Source organism: Paramisgurnus dabryanus, chromosome 18 (assembly GCF_030506205.2).
Source record: "Paramisgurnus dabryanus chromosome 18, PD_genome_1.1, whole genome shotgun sequence".
NCBI lineage: Eukaryota > Metazoa > Chordata > Actinopteri > Cypriniformes > Cobitidae > Paramisgurnus > Paramisgurnus dabryanus.
This window is the reverse complement of record NC_133354.1, coordinates 15,736,104-15,755,128: the sequence shown is the minus strand read 5'-3', so window position 1 is coordinate 15,755,128 and position 19,025 is coordinate 15,736,104. Positions and strand designations below refer to the sequence as shown.

General features: G+C 37.8%; 1 protein-coding gene across 6 annotated transcripts in view; it reads left to right on the top strand.

Annotated features, from left to right (window-relative positions):
- The window catches only part of ncam1a (neural cell adhesion molecule 1a), a 287,657-nt gene that overhangs the window by 256,091 nt on the left and 12,541 nt on the right, over positions 1–19,025 (top strand). For 4 of the 6 annotated variants that reach the window (XM_065286935.2, XM_065286936.2, XM_065286937.2 and 1 more), the window contains 2 exons: positions 8,688–8,812; positions 9,812–9,992. In XM_065286935.2, coding sequence (XP_065143007.1) covers positions 8,688–8,812; positions 9,812–9,992 — 306 coding nt within the window. Of the gene's footprint in view, positions 1–8,687; positions 8,813–9,811; positions 9,993–13,795; positions 15,363–19,025 lie in introns of those variants that run through there. The other 2 variants (XM_065286939.1, XM_065286940.1) reach the window with 1 other exon arrangement.

Sequence of the window (19,025 nt, the reverse complement as noted above, 5' to 3'; positions counted from 1 at the left end):
AGTGTCTTTGAGGCTTGAGATGTCTGTGGTGCCACACACAGCTCAGCAAACCATGACTTTTTACCGAGGGCTATTATGCGCATCCTTAAGCCTGTTAGCATGTGGCAGGTTATGGACGCTGTCGTCATAGGCGTTAAATTGTTTGTGTACGGTGGAGCTGGAGAAATGGCTATTCTTGGAAATGTTTTTGTCTGAAGGTTTGCTTAGACTGAAGGTGTCAAAAAAGCTGTTTTTGTACTTAAATGTTGCCTTTTGCTTAATTCAAGACCACTACACTGGAAATGTTTTTCTAAATCATACAAAGTAACAGAAATAATATCCTTTAGTTACAGGCTTATCTTATTTCTGCTATACCCATGGTGCTATACACTGCATCCTAAGGGTTGTATAGGAAAGGTTGCCACACATAAAATGATTCAGCTTCTTTTTTCCCAAAAGACTGGAAGATATTATAACATAAACTGTGTGTTAAAGGAACAGTATGTAGGATTGTGGCCAAAACTGGTATTGCAATCACAAAACGTGTGGCTAAAACTGGTACTGCAATCACACAGCTGGTGGCCAATATACCAAACGACAACATAAACATCAGTTGAGGGCTGCAACTCCACTTTTTAAATGACAATATCCTGGCCGGACCGCTGTTGTGAGTGATAGAAGTATTTGAAATGAAAATGATTTCTTAATGTCTAGTGACATTTCAGGGCCATTTTATGATTAATTGATATAAATTTCTTACATACTGTTCCTTTAATAATGAAAAACTTTTAAATGTAATGTTAGCACATACATTTGGCAAAGCAGTATATGCTTCCATCTGTATATTGTGACGCAGCGTCGTTTGATAGGTGGGTTGAATGTTGCTATGATGTGATATGCACTAGTTAGATTACAATACTAGTTACAAGTGGCAAGATGGAGTCGCAATGTCTCAACCATCACATTGACACCATGGAAGCTTATCTCACAATGTTCTCACCATCTTCCAGTGTCTCCAGAGACTCCAACTTCTGTTCCTCCAACCACCGCAGATCTTAGTGAGTATGCCGACTGAGTGCTGTGTTGTTTGAACACTTCGATCCGCCTGCTACACATTTGTACGCCTCACATATTCTAGTCTCGATGAAGTCAACAGTGTTGGTGCTCACAGTAGACAGAGAACACACATCTGTGGTAGATGAGACCGATTTAGTGAGGGCTTGAGAAGTGAGACGGACCTATGACGGGTGGGCCGTGCTCACCTGCCTCAAGCCTCTGTAGAGAACCATCACTAACATCAGCTTGTAGATTCGCTCACCTGTCTAACATGTCACTGCATGGTAGACGTATTATACAGCAATATGAAACGACCCGACACCGCTTATTGTAATAAATCGTTGTTTGGAATAAACTCTAGATGTGTGATGTTGTTTCATGCCCTTGAATATGCAAAACTTTGATTCTTAATATTGTGAAACAGCATGGAGTGCTGTTGTCATAGTGTGCACTGTGATATATTAATGAGATGTGTTGCATACTTGAATGTGAAAACTAATGACACTGTCCTCACAACATTAAGCAAAATGGTAATATTAACATTCTCTGGGGTGGCCCGTTTCTATGAAATCCCTCAAAGATGTAAGCAAGTAGTCATTTAGCAGATGCTTTTATCAAAAGCGACATGCAGTCCTGGAGCAGCCTGGGTTGTTTGGCATGCTTAAAGACACAATGTTTATTGCTCATGGGATCCTTCTCGCTGGGTTTAAACCCACAGACCTTTGGCCATGTGTAGTACAATGAAGTGATTAATACTTAAAGGGCCACCATATGCCCCATTTTTATAAGGTGTAATATAAGTCTCAGGTGGGCCTAGAAGGTGCCTATGAAGTTTTAGCTCAAAAAACCCCACAGATCATTTGGTATAGCATGCCAAAAATGCCCCTATTTGTGCGGGAGCAATAAAGTGCTGTTTTTTTTGTTTGTGTCCCCTATAAATAGATCTGGTTCCTGTTTATACAGTCTGAGACAATAGTATATTTAGCCGCATTAGCATGCTAACAAACACATTTAGAAAAGCTTTTGGGTAAAGTTAACCAGTCGGTCAGTGGCTGTGGGCGGGGCTTTGTTTGTGTGATATCACATTAACAAGAGAATCAAAACAGCATGTTTAATGAGACTGCTCTGTTTTAATGTAGATTAAAATAGGAGTGGCTAAATCATTTTTTTTATTATTGTATGGTGGTTGTGTTCACACACTTGCCATCGCACATTTATGTCCAAACACCTTGTAAAAGTGGACTTTGCATGATAGGTGCTTTTTAATTTTTACTTGTCTGCTTATGAAGTTTTAAACATGCTTTACAATTTGATCCCAAACTTGATAAGCGTTAGATGTAAAATAGAGTAACATTGACAGCATGGATTCTAAATAAATGGACCACAAATTGGGAGGACCTGAAAAAGGTTTTACTGAAGGATTGTTTCTTTGAAGAGACAGCAATTTTTATTCTGCCAAAGACATGACAGGGTCTTTATCTAAGAAGTAGGCATTGTTGACTATTTTCTGCTTAGTTGACATTGAATGGCAGTTATAAATGCAATACTAAAACTTTCTTGGACATCAAAGAAGTTTCATGTTTTTATGGTTGTATGAGTAGTTAATGCACTCTCAGAAAACAGGTAGTTCTTTTAAAGTACATATTAGGACCAAATGTATGTGTATCTGTACATAAATTGTTCATACATATACTGTATTTGGGTATTTTTAAAGGGTACCTGCCCAGTGGCAGATTTTGTACCTCTTTTTCTTAGAGTGTAGATAAGCAAACAAAAGATTTTGTTATACTGATTTATACTGGATAAATCAGCTTTAAGACTTTCTAAATAATTTGACAGCTACAATTTGTAGTGTTAAAGGGACACTCCACTTAAAAAAAAAATGTGCTCATTTTCCAGCTCCCCTAGAGTTAAACATTAGATTTTTACTGTTTTGGAATCCATTCAGCTGATATCAAGGTCTGGCGTTACCACTTTTAGCATAGCTTGGCATAATTCATTGAATCTGATTAGACCATTAGCATCACGCTAAAAAATAATCAAAGAGTTTTGATATTTTTCCTATTTTTAACTTGACTCTTCTGTAGTTACATCGTGTACTAAGACTGACAGAAAAGTAAATGTTGCGATTTTTTTTTAGGCTGATATGGCTAGGAACTATACTCTCATTCTGGCGTAATAATCAAGGACTTTGCTGTTGTAACATGGCTGCAGGAGGCACAATGATATTACGTAGTGCTCGAAAATAGTCCCCAGCTATTAAAAGTTACTAAGGGGACTATTTTCGTCTGCTGCGTAATATAATTGCGCCTGCTGCAGCCATGTTACGGTAGCAAAGTCCTTGATTATTACGCCAGAATGAGAGTATAGTTCCCATATCTGCCTAGAAAATCACAACTTTTAATTTTCCGTTGGTTTTAGTACACAATGTAACCACAGAAGAGTCAAGTTTTAAATAGGAAAAATATTGAAACGCTTTGGCTATTTTTGAGCGCAATGCTAATGGTCTAATCAGATTCAATGGATTATGCTAAGCTATGCTATAAGTGGTACAGCCAGACCCGGAGATCAGCTGAATGGATTTCAAAACGGTAAGAATATAAAAAATTAACTTTAGGGGAGCTGGAAAATAAGCCTATTTTTAAAAAAGTAGAGTGTCCCTTTAACTTATACATATTCTGTACCAGCAGATACTAGTTTTCACTTAATAACTTTAGCCTAGAGTGGTGTAGTCTAGACTAAATGGTAGAAATGTTCTAGGAGCATATCATACAGTGACACAAATATTAAAAATGCTAATAAAAATACTTTTATTGCATTTTGGGGTCCACTATATAGATAGATTATATAATAGTGTGTAATAAACTGCATGCAGTGTGATTCCTCACCCTGATAGATCACCATGAAATTTCTATGCCAGCTATTGTAATTGAACTATGCTCCCACACTAAAAGTGTACAGTACATGCAGCATACTTTGACCTGTAGATAGATACACACAAACCTAATTCTATCCTTGGGATGGAGGATCCACATTATCCTCATCCACATCTCTCAGCTGCACACCTGAGCTCATACTGTACTATATATGTTTTCTCAGGCTAAAAGTCCTGATCTAGGATCAGTTTTTGTATTTCATATCTTGATAGGAAAAATCGCATGATCCTAGATCAGCAAGTAATGGTATAGTCTGGAGAGGTCCTCCAGTCTTTACCTTAATGCTTCACATACACCCATTCTGTAGTGTTTAGCTCCCATGATTCATATTATACTGTATTGTGCAGGTTAATCTGAACCGTCAACTCCACAGAGTTTCCTCTGCCTTCGGTCGGCCTGTTGTACTGTATTTAAGCTGTTTTAACAGCGCAGTTAAGGCCATGCAATCTGCTCAAGGATATGTAATTGAGTATAATGTAATAGAGCGGTTTTTGAATCCATTTTATTAAAAGTACCACTCCCAGTCAGAGGAAATACTGTTCTCTGTGAATTGGATTCATAAAGCAATTTGGACCATAATCTCGCTCTGCATAGTTGATGAGCTCCGATATCTGGCAGGTTTTTTTAATACTTTCATTTGTATTCGCTCTACGATTCCTAAAACCGCTGTCCTGGAATTGCTTTATGGATCTGGGTATTTCTATTGTGTTCTGTACACGCTATCTAATGTTACAGAGAAGTATTTGTTTATAATTTGTGTTTCTTTTTTGTTGTTTGTGTACTTTTTGGTCTTAACACGTTACATTCTCTTGTTCCATGTTTGTTTAATTTTTTCCATGTTTTGTATTTTCCATGTGACCCACCCCCCCTTCCACTTTCCTTTCAACCAATCATGTTACGTGCGTATCATGTGACTGTGTCATGTGACTCTTGCATGGTGCTGATGATGTCGTCTTCGCTGGTGAACAGAAGGTAATTTTTGTTGATTTATGTTGGCCAGATTACCATTAAGAGCGAAATACAGCAGGGTAGTGAGGTCAGGAGTTATCGCCAACTCAATACCATCAGTTTGATTATGAGCTATTTCGTTTAATTTATCAGATCCCCCACTTTATTTGACTTTTAGACACCCTCAGACATTCTGCCTGGATAGAAATCACAAAGCTTTGGCTCCCACATGAGCACACGCTGTTAAGTAATCTGCATGTTGATTTTATTTATTGATTTTCAATTTATATTAAACTCGACTGACTCTCTACAGAAAACATTTTTCCTTCCACATTCAGCTCTCATTTAATAAATAAAATAGATTTTTCGAAAGGTAAAAGTTACCTTCTGAGTTTGACTGATGATCAAAACGTAAACTTTATATGTGAAGTAAGCACCTTAATAAAATATTTTATCCTATCCCAACTGAAGTGGATAGTTCACCCAACAATTAAACTTCCATCATCATTTATTTACTCACCCTTATTTTGTTCTAAACCTGTATGAGTTTCTTTATTTTGTTGAACATGAAAAGAAGATATTTTAACCATTGATGGTAAGCACCTGACAGTACCCATTGACTTCCATAGTATTTGTTTTTCCCATCCTTCTACTGTGTCAACTGTGTGGCTACCATCATTTATAATATCTTTGTGTTGAACAGAATAAAGACACTCACAGAGGTTTAAAGGTGCAGTGTGTATTTTTATAAGGGTCTCTTGACAGAAATGCAAAATAATATATTATCAGTGGTGTATAAAGACCTTTCATAATGAACCGTTGTTATTATTACCTTAGAATGAGACGTTTTCATCTACATACACAGAGGGTCCCCTTAAATGGAATCGCCATTTTGTGTGCCATGTTTCTACAGAAGCCCTTTACGGACAAACTTTTTTCACCAAGTTGTTTCCGACGCTGACATGTTTGTCCGGTGGCGGCTACCGTAGCTTCTCTATGCGTTTCAAAAGCGAGGGGTGAGCAGTGTACTGAGCCATTGGTTACAATTTGCACCCTCACCACTAGATGCCGCTAAAATTTACACACTGCACCTTTAAACAACACCTTTAAATAAAGATTATACGCAAAAACACTGGAGCTATCACAACAATACTGTTTCTTTGACCAGCCTGACACAACAATATTTGCTTAACCAATGCACTTTGGCATGGGACTGTCCTGTCCAACCAGTGGCATGAGTGACACAGACAACATGCTTTATTTTTTTAGAGCTGAATAATAATTATTGGTTTTGATATCTTTACTAAAATGTATTAAAAGTACTACATAAAGTGCATATCATAAATGTGGTAAGTTGCATTATAATATGCATCGCACACAGACTAACAACATCACTAAAATAATATTAATGCATGAATGCATTCACAAACACACACTTCTGAGCTCTCTCTCTCTCTCTCTCTCTCTCTCTCTCTTAACCCAATGTCTACACACACTTTTCGTGCATGTACTAATGGTCTGTTTTGTCTCATGAATACTGTATACCCACCTACTGTCAATGTTTGCTGTTGGTACATGGCAATGCAAAGAGAACCTGGACAGCCTTACTTGTATTCGGAAGAAATTCCTCTGCTTTCTCTTTCCCGAATGTATTCTTCACACAACACTTTGTTTGGGATGATATGTTGTTTCTGTAACTTCAAGTACTAAAGCTATGGTGATCAAATTGCACAAACTTGCATGGTAGTGCATGCATTCTTCTTCCTCTTTCTCTTTGTAACCCTAATGTATCCCTGTTTTGTCTTCTTAGCTTCTGGAAATCCCTCACCTAACTGGAATTAATGATCATGAGCGCATCTCCGATAACTTGTTTAACTGCCATTACTGTGCACTGTTTGTCTTTTAAATTAACTTGTCTTCATTTCAATTGCAGCATCTGATTATAAACTTTAATCGATTATCAATTCATCATCAAGGAAACACCTCAGGCCTCTGTTTCATGCATGCTTTAACTAACAGCACTGTAGTCTGAAAATCTCTTAAAAGCCTTTATATTCACTTCACTTTAGTGAAAAAACACAGCAAAAGGGTTAAGTCGGAACCATGTTTACGTCTATATCCAAAATATAACGTTTCATTGTTCTGGGTTCAATACAAGTTTAGCTCCATTAGCATTTGTTGCATAATGTTCATTAGCAATAAAAATCATGTTCGTCCTTCAGGAATGCACTTGCATGAAAGCAAACAGATGAGCATTCAGGGACATTTTAAGTCATAAAGTAATTTACTCTCGCTGTTTGTGCTGTAAAATTGACTAAACTATCATCAACCACTGTTTTTGATGGGTGAACTTTGGTTATGAGTTTGCAATGTAAATTGTTCTTAATGCAGTTGCGTCATGTTGTTGTTTTGTTGCACTTATCCTGCAAAAGTGAATATAACTTATAATATTGCTTTTCTATTGTAAATACTTTACTGTAACACAATATTTTTTTGTGTAGTAAAAGCTGTCACAAATGCTACCGCTTTGTATTGATCCCAGAACAATTCTTTAAATCTCTCTGGATTAAACCTTTAGATCCTATGGCCTAAACTTAAAATTCATCCCATTTGTCATGTTTTGTATAGTGTATGTGGCGGTATTTACACAATGTCATATTAGTTCCTAATAGGGTCTCTTGTCAAGTAGCTCTTTATAATGATTCATGAGAGCAGAGTATAGTGCGTTTCCCAGGTTCCTATAGTGACATAGGTAGATAGCTAACATCCCAAAACAACCTCCCACACGCATATATTTCCTCACCTTTTGGCCCAATGATAATATTACATGCATTGGCAAAAAATTTCCAATCAAAGCATGGAGAATAATTAAGGGAGTGCTGTCATTAAATAGTGGGCAAGTCGAGGTAACAAGCTTCCCTAGAGACTGAATTACATTACTGCTCTCTCTCCATCATTGCCACCAAACCAGGTCCAGCTCTCATTACAGCCCTCCACATGCCCCGCCATATCAGCTCGTCTTACACGAGAGCCAAGCACTTTCATTAATGTGCCACATTTGAAAGGACGGGAGGTAGAAGTCATCATTATGTTGCCAAAAGACTCGGCAATGAGACGTCTCGACATCGGCCAAAAAATGAGAAAATTGGAATTCGATGTTTTCTAAGTGACTCAACCGAAGTATTGCATTTCACCCTTTGATCATTAATTTTATGCTTTGTTTTTGTGCACGGTCTTGCACAAGCTTGCCGATAAACTGTTTAATGGTCTTTTAAATTCCCCCTGCTAGGTCAACACTGTAAATTAATTATCGTCTAAAATTAACTAGGCATTTAATGAGCTTACCCGTTTCTTTACTATTTATTTCAAAATAAAGACTACCTTGAAGGTCATAAATTATTTAAAGGACAATATTTTGATAAATGTTTTGTCTTGTTTTCTGGTAAAAAAAAAAAATATTACTAAAACAAAATAAGAAACAAAATAAGCCTTTTTTTCTGAGAATTGTTGAATTAAGTAAAAAAATTCTCCACCGCTGTTTTTTCCCCCAAAGATGTTTTTCTTATCCAATAAATGTATCTTGTTTTAAGGTTGTTTCGATGTGTTTACCTGAAAATAAGACAAAGTAGTGAGGATAAACATACTAAAATACAGGTTGTAGTGTTGGTGATATTCACCTGTAATATTCTTCGGTTAGAGCACATTTTGAATCTAAGCCAGTCGGTGCCGGTGTCACTAAAAGCGTTTTTCTGACCATTTTCTCCACAGGGGAACCTAATCCTCCCAAACTCGAGGCTAAACCACAATCCACGGGCAATGAGATAAAGGTTCACTGGATCAAACAGGACGATGGGGGCTCTCCTATCAAACACTATCTTGTGCGCTATAAAGCTGTGAGTATGATGGGACATGAGGTAACATGCTTTTAACCCACCCTGACAGCTGAATTATTTATACCGCCATTGTGAAAATAACATGTTTTGGAGAGGGACCTGTAGCATAACACAGTGTTGTTTTTTGCAGCTGAAATGTAAAATTATTTAAAATAAAAACATAACTGTCCTATATTTGTGTGGTATATACAGTACTGTGCAAAGGTCTTAGGCCACTACCACCAGACTTTTTGTTTAAATGTACATCCATATATATTTTTCAATCTATTTTATTAAGATACAAACAGAAAATACAGGAAATATGTACAAAAAAATTAAAAATTTAATTTCGGGACTAAATTTCTTCTTTAGGCATCATCTGTCTTTAGGGTGACATATTTTGTCACTAAACACATCTTGAGTGTTTTTGAGCAGATTTTTTTTATAAGAAATTAGGATTTAATTTTATTTAGGTTTAAGAGATTTTGCAGTTTTTTTATTATAGAGACTGAGAAATAATTATATATGATCACTATAACATTGCAAAAACAACAAATCGAATTCTGGCATGGTGGCCTAAGACTTTTGCACAGTACTGTTTATGCATACAGTATTATAATATATTGCATGAATGCACAATATGTTGCTTTGGGTGCAGGCGTCTACCGAATGGATAAATGTATTTGTGACCCAGTCTGTGAAAACCCAACTATAGTCATTTTTTTGTGATTTACTGTTTTCCACATTAAAACATCCTACATAATGTAAAACACATTCTGTGAAAATATTTAAATTCATCCCTGTTTGGATCCTAAGGGATGTGAAATATAATGTGAAAATATTACCTTGATATCTTTAATATTGACTGAGTAAATCCATATTAAATATTGATATCAATGTGAAATCAAACTTTGATGCTCCTAGGAAAGAAAAGCTGAAACGACTGATAAACGTCCCATATCAAATCCACAACATGTTTTACAATTTCATGCTTATATGCCTGCACATGTTTGTCTGCAGAAGAATCGCCAAGACTGGAAGCAAGAGATGCGCCTGCCCAACGGCAGTGAGTATGTCGTGCTGAGCGGTCTGGAGTGGAACACAGAGTATGAAATTAACGTCGTGGCCGAAAACCAACGGGGACGATCTGAACCCGGAATCCTCTCCTTCAGGACCATGCCAAAGCCCACGGCCATTCCAGGTACATCCCATGCCTGACCCTTTACCCACAGTCACTGCCAACTATAGCAGCCAACAAGCCCGATATCCCCCTCCTCCAGACCCCTTCACCCTAACCGCCTCACGACCAAACTCGTTAACACCATCCCACTCCGGGTCTTGTTGTGGATTACCTGGGCCACCCTTGTGTCTATTCAGGTTGTGGCCTGGCCTCCCTTAGAGAGTGATTTGACACAATCTAAAGTAATAAAAGTAGAAAGGAATGATAGAGCCTCAGAGTGATAAATGTCTGCGAAGGTTAAGCCTAGAGACCTGGCTTCAGCTCAGGATCTGGACATCCTCTCAAGAGCTTTGACCCCTCTGGCAACCTTCTTTCAGCCAGCTATATTGCTTGTCTCCGAGCAATTGCAGATGATATCGCTGGAGATGAGATTTTCTATTTGGCACTTGGGAGGCAAAAAGCCACAGCAGGTCCACCCCTCAACCCCTACTACCTCCAACAAAACCCAAGGGCTTGCTTGGATTGTGCTCCATTGGCAGTGCTGTGTTTTTGTTTTCTTACGAGCTGCATCCCCACTGTTAAAAATTGGGCATTAGATCGTCTCTCAGTCTCTCTTTTATTCTGCCTCGTACTCTCCCTCTCTTTCTCTCTCTCTCTCTTTAAGTCTTCTCTCTGTTTCTTGAGGCTGGACTACGGCTAAGTTCAGGCTCATTGCAGCAGAGAGATTGAATTGGCCCTGACTATCTGCCTCTTCTCAGTAGGGATGCATCTGCTGGTTTTGCATGATGGCACCTCAACAGGATTAATGGTTTAATGCTTAACTGAGGACCTAACAGGCATCTGCCGGTGCATGGCTAAGAGACTTGCTTTTTTCTCATCCGCTTAGTGGGAAGCAGCCATATAGCAGTGGGAGCTTTGGATCTTGTAGCACTTGTGCAGGGCAGGTTCAGATGGGCAGAAAAGCCTTTCTCGTTCATCCTTTTCTCTCCGTATCTGCGAAACCTCGCCTTACTAACAAATTGCAGTCGACCTCCATGTGTAACCTGTGGATGTGTTGTAAGACAAGAGGCTTTATATTTAGCTCAACATCTGCATTACCTCAGCTGGAACAGCTGTGTTTATATAAGATTGTCAAAATGGCTGTTAAATCACACATCTTTCTTGTTTTGTATTTGGACCAGCATGCACGAAACAGGTTAAAATCTCTGTCTGGAACTGTGTTTATTTAGTTATTTTTTGGAGTGATACACATTTCCTTCCATGCATAAGAAGGACACTTGTCAGACGCCAACCCTGAACATGCAATGAATGCTAAATCTCAATTTACTGTAATCCAAATCTCCCCAGCTACAGTCGACATGGAGCAAAGACAATGCCCGTTAACTTTGTGAAGATTAAGTAACATTGTAAACTCATTCTGTTACCCAGCGCATCACTTACACTGTATTGCATCACAACCAGTTTCTTTCACATTGTATTTTGACTGGGCAACGTTTCCCTGGTGTTTGCAGTTCAGAAAGATGAAAGCCTGTTTGTTTAATAACATATTGTAGATGTTTCTTTCAGAGCTGAAGTGTTAAATATGTAGACTTAATATTCAAGCTTAATATGTTTAGACAACTGTAAGCCGGATTTTCCTTTACAGTGTAAACATTGTGGGCTTTGTCTATTTATTAACAAGCTCGAGATAGGAATACTGAATTAAACAATGGCAAGATTTGGGGGCAAAACTAACAGTTATCTGACCAATGGAAATGCTAAATCTCATGTGGGAGTTTTCAGGGAACAAATGTTATTTTTACAGTAATGCTATTTGCACATAAATAACACACTTCAGCTTTTCAATTTTAAAAATTCAAGAATTAAAAGAAATAAGTAACGTAGGATTGTCGTGGCATTATACAATGTGAAACACCAGGAAGATTGCCTTATCCATATTTCTTGATTGTGTGTGCGTCTGTGTGTGTCTTACAGTATTCCATATTTACCATCATCTGTCTGTCGTTTGTCCTTTTATTCTCGACTTGCTGTGCTCTCCATGTGTCATTTGATGTGCTCTTAAAGGAAAACACCACCGTTTTTTCAATATTTTACTATGTTCTTATCTCAGCTTAGACGAATTAATACATACCTATCTTTTTTCAATGCATACACTTCATCTTTGTACAGCACGTCGTGAATGTGTTAGCATTTAGCCTAGCCCCATTCATCCCTTAGGATCCAAACAGGGAAGAATTTTGAAGCGACCAAACACTTCCATGTTTTCCCTAGACATGAGTAGTTATACAAGGAAGTATGGTGGCACAAAATAAAGCGTGGCGATTTTTTAAGCGGATAAAAAATTAGAACTATATTGTATGGCGGAAGAGCACTTAGTTTCCTGCACTTGACTTTGGCCGCGCAGTAATATTGATGGAGGTTTGAGTGAGAGGGGGAGTAGTCAGGAGTGATGATATTACTGCACGCTGACGTCAAAGTACTGCAAACAAAGTGCTCTTCTGCCATACAATATAGTTCTCAAATTTATCCGTTTAAAAAATCAACACGTTTTTTTTTTGTGCAACCATACTGACCCTACAGTCACATTAGCTACAAGAGAAAGAGACAGAGCGACAGGCTACCATTCATTTTCAATGGAAGTGGCCGTTTGCCAGCGACAAGCGTCGAGCTCGCCAAAATAAACAAGAAGGTTATTTTATGCAAATGCTGAGTGATGCGACAAAGCGACTGCCATCGGAGTGAAGGGGCAGCGTGACGTAGGTCAGTGGCTCGAGTCGAAGAAAATAATTCAAGATGGTGGAAAATGCGTATTTCTGTATATATCTGATAAGTTTGGCATTTTATCTCTCTATTTTTGTTTATCTCTCATATATTCTTTTATCAAGAAATAAATACTTTTAAATCCAAAAACACTGTTCTTGTAACTTAACAATACCTCTGAAGTGACTTTTGATACCGCTTTTATATAGACCAGTTCAAATGATGTAAATAACACTGGTCCAGAAACACTTCCTGTTACAGTTTGTGACAGTTATTTTTTTATTTCACATATATTATTATCTTTAAGATGTTTGTTTAACTTCAGTTAATTCAGGTTTATATGTTCTGTTGGTTTATTTTATCCCAACGTTTATCTAGTGTTAAAAAACGAAAACAGGAAGTGCTTCTGGATCAGTGTTGTTTACATCTTTTGAAATGGTCTATACTACGCCCATCAAGCGAGTGCGCGTCGCTCGGTGTCACTCACTTTTGTAGCTAATGTGACTGGAGGGTAACTCGTGTAACTACTCATGTAACAGTCTTTAAATAGAGAAAACATGGAAGTGTTTGGTGGCTTCTAAATTCATCCCTGTTTGGATCCTAAGGACTGAATGGGGCTAGGCTAAATGCTAACACATTAACGACGCGCTGTACAAAGATTAAGTGCATACATTGAAAAAAGATAGGTATGTATTCATTTGTCTAAGTTGAGGTAAGAACAAAGTAAAATATTGAAAAACGGTGGTGTTCTCCTTTAACAAGCTACAGGCTTCTTACTTTTTAGTTTTTACTAATGCGCTTAAACTTTCCTCTAATATTCGTTCCTAATCTTGATTAACTTTTCAAACTTAATTTTCTGTATTTGACCTATTTTCTCTCTTTCTCTCTCCCAATTTCTCTCCCCTTCCTCTTTACCTTCTTTATCTGTCTCCATGTGTAAATTCGGACATCACCGGACCATGCATTTTTTTTTTCGTTTCGGTTTTCCATTTTTGCCTGTTTTTTCTTCACGTGCACTGTCTCCGTGCTCTTTTGGTGTGATGATGTGGGATATGTGATCTCAGCAACCCTTGGCTGCTCTTCTGTGACGTACGCTCTGGTCACTCTCATGTTCTCCATGCTGACTGTACTCGTGCTCTCATAAACTGGGGCTTACCAGAGGAGAGGAGCGCCTGTCCTAAGCCCCGCCCACTCTTCAGCCACACCCTTCAGTTTTCTACGCCTTCTGATTCTCTTGCAGGCTAAACAAACAAAAAATCAGTCAGTTTTATCAGAATTAAGCAGAGTGTTCGGTGCTTGTACCATTTCGATTGTTTTCTTTTTGGTTCTTGTACAATTTTTTTGTTGAAACAAGGCAGCGTCAGTGCGTTTGAGAAGATATTTTTCAAACCATGGACTTTGGAGAGTGTTGTAGAAAATCTTTTCCCTGTTAAGAAGTCAGGTCTCAGGCCTTTCCATGATAACAATCTTGAAATAATTGTTTTAGGGCTCATTTAGCAGAGAAGTTTTTAGGTTACTTACATTCATTTTGCGTTTTTTTATTATTATTATTCTTGTGTCATTCTTAATCTGTTGTTAATTCATGTTTTAAAGGGATAGTCACTTGGGTTTGTGTGTTGACATGAAAAAAAAACATTTTTATTGTGAGAAAATGTACATAATTTTAGAAGATTCAAAAAATATCTACTTACTATATTTGGACTTTATATTTACTTTGTTTCTCTGCTTCTTACTTGAAAAGGAAACCGTTCAAAACTAATGCTACTGCTGTTAAACTCATTCAAGTCGATAAGTGTCATTTTCAACAGTGTAATTCAATTATGTTCTGTAATACATCTTTTTGTATACACATACTTGTGTGGTCTCATGCCGTAATCATTGTAGGATTTAAGAAAATATGGTAATATAGATAAAATGTTTCTTTTCTGTGTGTTTTTAACAAACACAATGGAGTCGAAATGTCACGCCAGCGTTCGGCTTCGAGTTGCATGGGACTGTAACGCGTGACCGTAGCATGTGTTCGTCCTATGATGTCACGGTGCTCAATGCTGGATCAGAGGGACCCACAGAGCCTGTACTTTTAAAAGTCAGGATTGTTCAGTTAAACTTTTTGATTGACCATCTCTACTTTTAATCCTTAAGGCTATTTTTTCTTGCTTAGACAGGATATAACTTAAACACTTTAAATGACACCCCCCAGACTGAATTTCAATGCAAGACCCCACAGGCGATCTTGTGTGCATGACACATCCTCCGTTATAACCGTATTAATTAATTCTGAACATTCGTGATGGACCTGACAGGCATTTTAACCTCCGGCCAGCTGTCCATATTAATGTAGATGGTGCAAGGTCTCCGTATACTGTACCACCGAAGATCTGAATGACATTATTATGCAAGACCTATGCAGACATTTCCTGGGTGGGTGTTAAGTAAAGTGCAACTAATGTAATTAAGTGTCTTACAGTATAAAGGCTCATACGTGGATACAAAGCAGAGTTGTGATGGGAATTGTCAGTCAGTCAAAAAAGCATTTGGAGTAGCATTTGTTTCCTATTTTGGAATGGATTCTCGTGGTAATAAAGTGATGCGCTCTGGAGTTTTGGCTCCCGGAAACGCATGTGCCAATAAGCTTGTTGGGCTCGTCATTCATATGATGGTGCTTCTGTCTTTAATCACTGTGTTGATGTTGGATGACTCTTCATCAGAAAAGCAGGAACCGGTTTGGCCTGTCTATGATGTGTAATGGATTACCAGCTTCATTCAGCTCACCGGAGGCGACGTGCTTTTGGAAATCCAAACTTGGCACTGGCAGTCGTGCCACTCATTCACACTTGTCACGGAGAGTGCCTGCAAGGAAGAGGACGGAGAAAGACTGTGCCAGATCTGCGAGGTGTCTGAATAACCCGAGAGCCCTCAGAACAGACTGAATGTTTATAATGATCGTGCCGCAGAGGTTAAAAACAGTCTGTAATTGGCTCTTAATAACCTCAATAAGTGCATTCAACAGATTGAGATTTGCGCAAGTAGTCATTCTGGACAGTTAGATTTTGATCCTGCAGTTAATGTTTCAGTAAAAAACAGACAAGGTTGACTGATTAGCATGGTCTAGTTTATTCCACCATATGCCAAATCAACTTTTTTAAGGCAAGAAGTATAGGATATAAAGGATAGCATAATATACTATGTCTAGTGAAGGTCAATATTAATGTAACATCATCCGATGTTATTAATCATGACATTTACAGCTAAGATGATAGGCTCAAAATATTAAATTGTGTCCTCAACTGAGTTCCACCGAGCAAAAATGCCAGCATGCAGATCTCGTTCCTCCCCGGGGTGCATGAGCAAGTAAAACAGCTGCCTTTAAAATGGATGAGAATGCTAATGGAGGCTTCCAGGTATTATAGACCTCCTTCATTCAACCTGGAACTTAAATGAAATGTTAACACTCAAATGTAACGTATCACGCTTATTATCTTTCATTTTTAGTGTTGCGGTAAGGCTCGGGATATGTGGATAGACTGCCTGCATGTCCGTTAGACATTTTAAGTCTTTGCTGTGTCAGCACAGTGGTGTTTTTTGGCCAGTGAGCGAGCTGCGTCACGTGGCCTTTGTGCTTAGATATGTGCCGTGATTTATCACACTTGTTAAAATGCAGGCCGAAGCTCAGGAAAACAAGTGGCAGCCCACCGCACGCCCAGAGCTAGAAGAAGTGCTCTCAGTCCTCTCCGGCCGAGCAGTAGATTAAATCTGTCAGCTCCACCTCCTATTACCCAGACTGCACTGTTTTAACATACACCTTTACAGTGGGAGAGAAACACTGCATCCGAAACCTTTAGGACCTGTTTAAGCCAAGTACAATAATAGAAATGTATTGAAATGTAGGGAAATTTAAGAGTCTGCCATTATAAAGATGCAGAGAAGCGATATTGTTGGATTCTCCATCTCATGAATCATAAATTATTAACAGCCAATCAAAATCTGTTCGAAGGGCATGCACATTTAAAATGAGTAAAGAGTTTAGAATAAACAAAACATTATAATCAGTTGATGCGGGCGTCAATATAGTTATTCTTATGCGGTGGACACACACTGTAAAAAATACTTTGCTGCCTTAAAAAATTTTGTTGAATCAACTCAGATTTACAAGTCATTTCAACTTACTATTATTTATCTTGACTAGAGATGAGTTTTTATAACTGCTGGTGAGTTGTTATAACTTATAAAATTAAGTTGACTTTTTTCAACTATATTTTACAAGCTGTGACAACTCATCTCTGTTGACATGACTTGTAAATTTGAGTTGATTTGAAAAAATTTTTTTAAGGCAGCAAAGCTTTTTTTACAGTGCACCAAATTGTAATGTAATTATTTGCACAGTAGATTGCATACAAAGTCAAATGCAAAGACGTTAATAGATGCGAATTTGTGGTGGGCGATGCGAAAAATTCAACTTGTGCAACCAAATCAGCAAAAATAACGAGAGCATGTCTAATCCGATGTTTTTATTTGTGCAAGTAAAGCAAAAAAAAAAAAAACACAAAATCTGCGAGTAAGAGTAAGGACAATTATGAGAATATTTGCTTTGCCTTTTTTACATATCATAATAGTTATCTTTACAGTTATTGCTCTTGTTGTGAAAGAGTCTTAATATAACCAGGTATATTTTAATTTACTTCAAAAATTTACAGTCAATAGCATCAAATGTTATGTTTTATTCTTTAACCCTTATGTGTTGTTGGGGCCATTTTTGGCCTTTTTTTGTCTTAATTTGGCCACAACTTTCTCTGTGTTTCAGCAAATGAAATGATTTTTGGTGACAAATCTCATATTAACCCATATTTTAAGAAAATCCTTTGAATTTTTTCAAAAACTCAACAATATACCGTGGGCAAATTTACTACCCTTTTGTGTTGTTAGTGGCCAAAAATGGCCACTAAATTAAACTGCTGCAAAAATGTATCAGATTATTTTTTTTCAAAATTTTTGTTAGTCAACCTCAGTACTGATCAAAACTACCAAATGTTTACAAAAATTCCATGAGTTTAACTCTTTAATTGCCAAGTTTATAAGTGGTGTTACTGATTTGGGGAAAAACACACAAAATGACCGATTGTGGACTGGATTTTCTTTTCACCTTTTTCACACCTTTTGAATTGGAACAATACGCAAGGGTTAAACTCACAAATTATTCGATATCATAGACCGCAAAGGATACAAGCTGTGTCAGGATCAGTTGGACAGAACTCAAGTGCAGACGGTTCAGGTGTAACAAGAAACACTTTATTTACAGGGACAAAACAAGGAAAGCAAAACCCACAAGGGCTCAAACAACATAAACAGGATAACCACAACACTAAACAGACTTTACAATAAACTAGACAACGAGCACAGGACAGTAAAAATAATGGAGCAAATCAAGAGAATCAAACAATAATAGGATGATAATGAGGTGAAGAGGGGGCGGGTTCAGAGATGTGACAGAGGAAGCACATGGCCTGATAAACAAAGCCACGTGCCTTCACACAAAACATGCTACTGTCAGAACCCTGTTACAATGAACTAGAAGCTAAGACAAGACAAGATCATTACAGGATCCTGACAAGCTGCTTTTAAAACCTAGATGAAGCCATCTTACTTGATTTCTTGTTACTTCTGTATACTGTCTGCGCTTGTATGCGAGAGTATGAGGGAATAACTCAACTGACGGTCATTGCATTGCTAGTTTTCCTAGAGGTGCACTTTAACAAACTATCTAAGCCTTGATTAAAGTGTATGTTTCATGTTTGTTTGTCTGTTTGTTCAGTTTCGTTTGATAGGAAGTTAAAGCGTGCACCGTGTTCTGAGAGCAATGCGTCACGTTCTTTTCTTATGTGCTCAAGTGGAGCTGCAGGTTCCTATGAGTGTCGAAAATTGGAGCCTTTCCTGGAAAGTTTTCTCTAATGCATTTTCCCTGCAGCCCTCTTGAGTGCATCCATAATTCATGATTCCATTGATACACAGTGATGTATTTTAGGTCTTTATGTGACTACATTAATGATTTAGAAGGGTGTTTCATTAGAGACGCATGCCTTGAATTTAGTAGAAGTCTAATGAGTAGTCAGCATCTTCATCTTGATTCAAGGTAATATCTACAGTATGGCTGTATACTATACACACAAGAAAAATTCACAGAGTGCTGATGGATCACAATAAACTGTTATTTAAACAGTCAGAGATTTATATAGTCACAGTTAATGAGATAAACACAAATTTCCTCGTTGTGTACATTTCGGCAACAGCAGGTTTCTC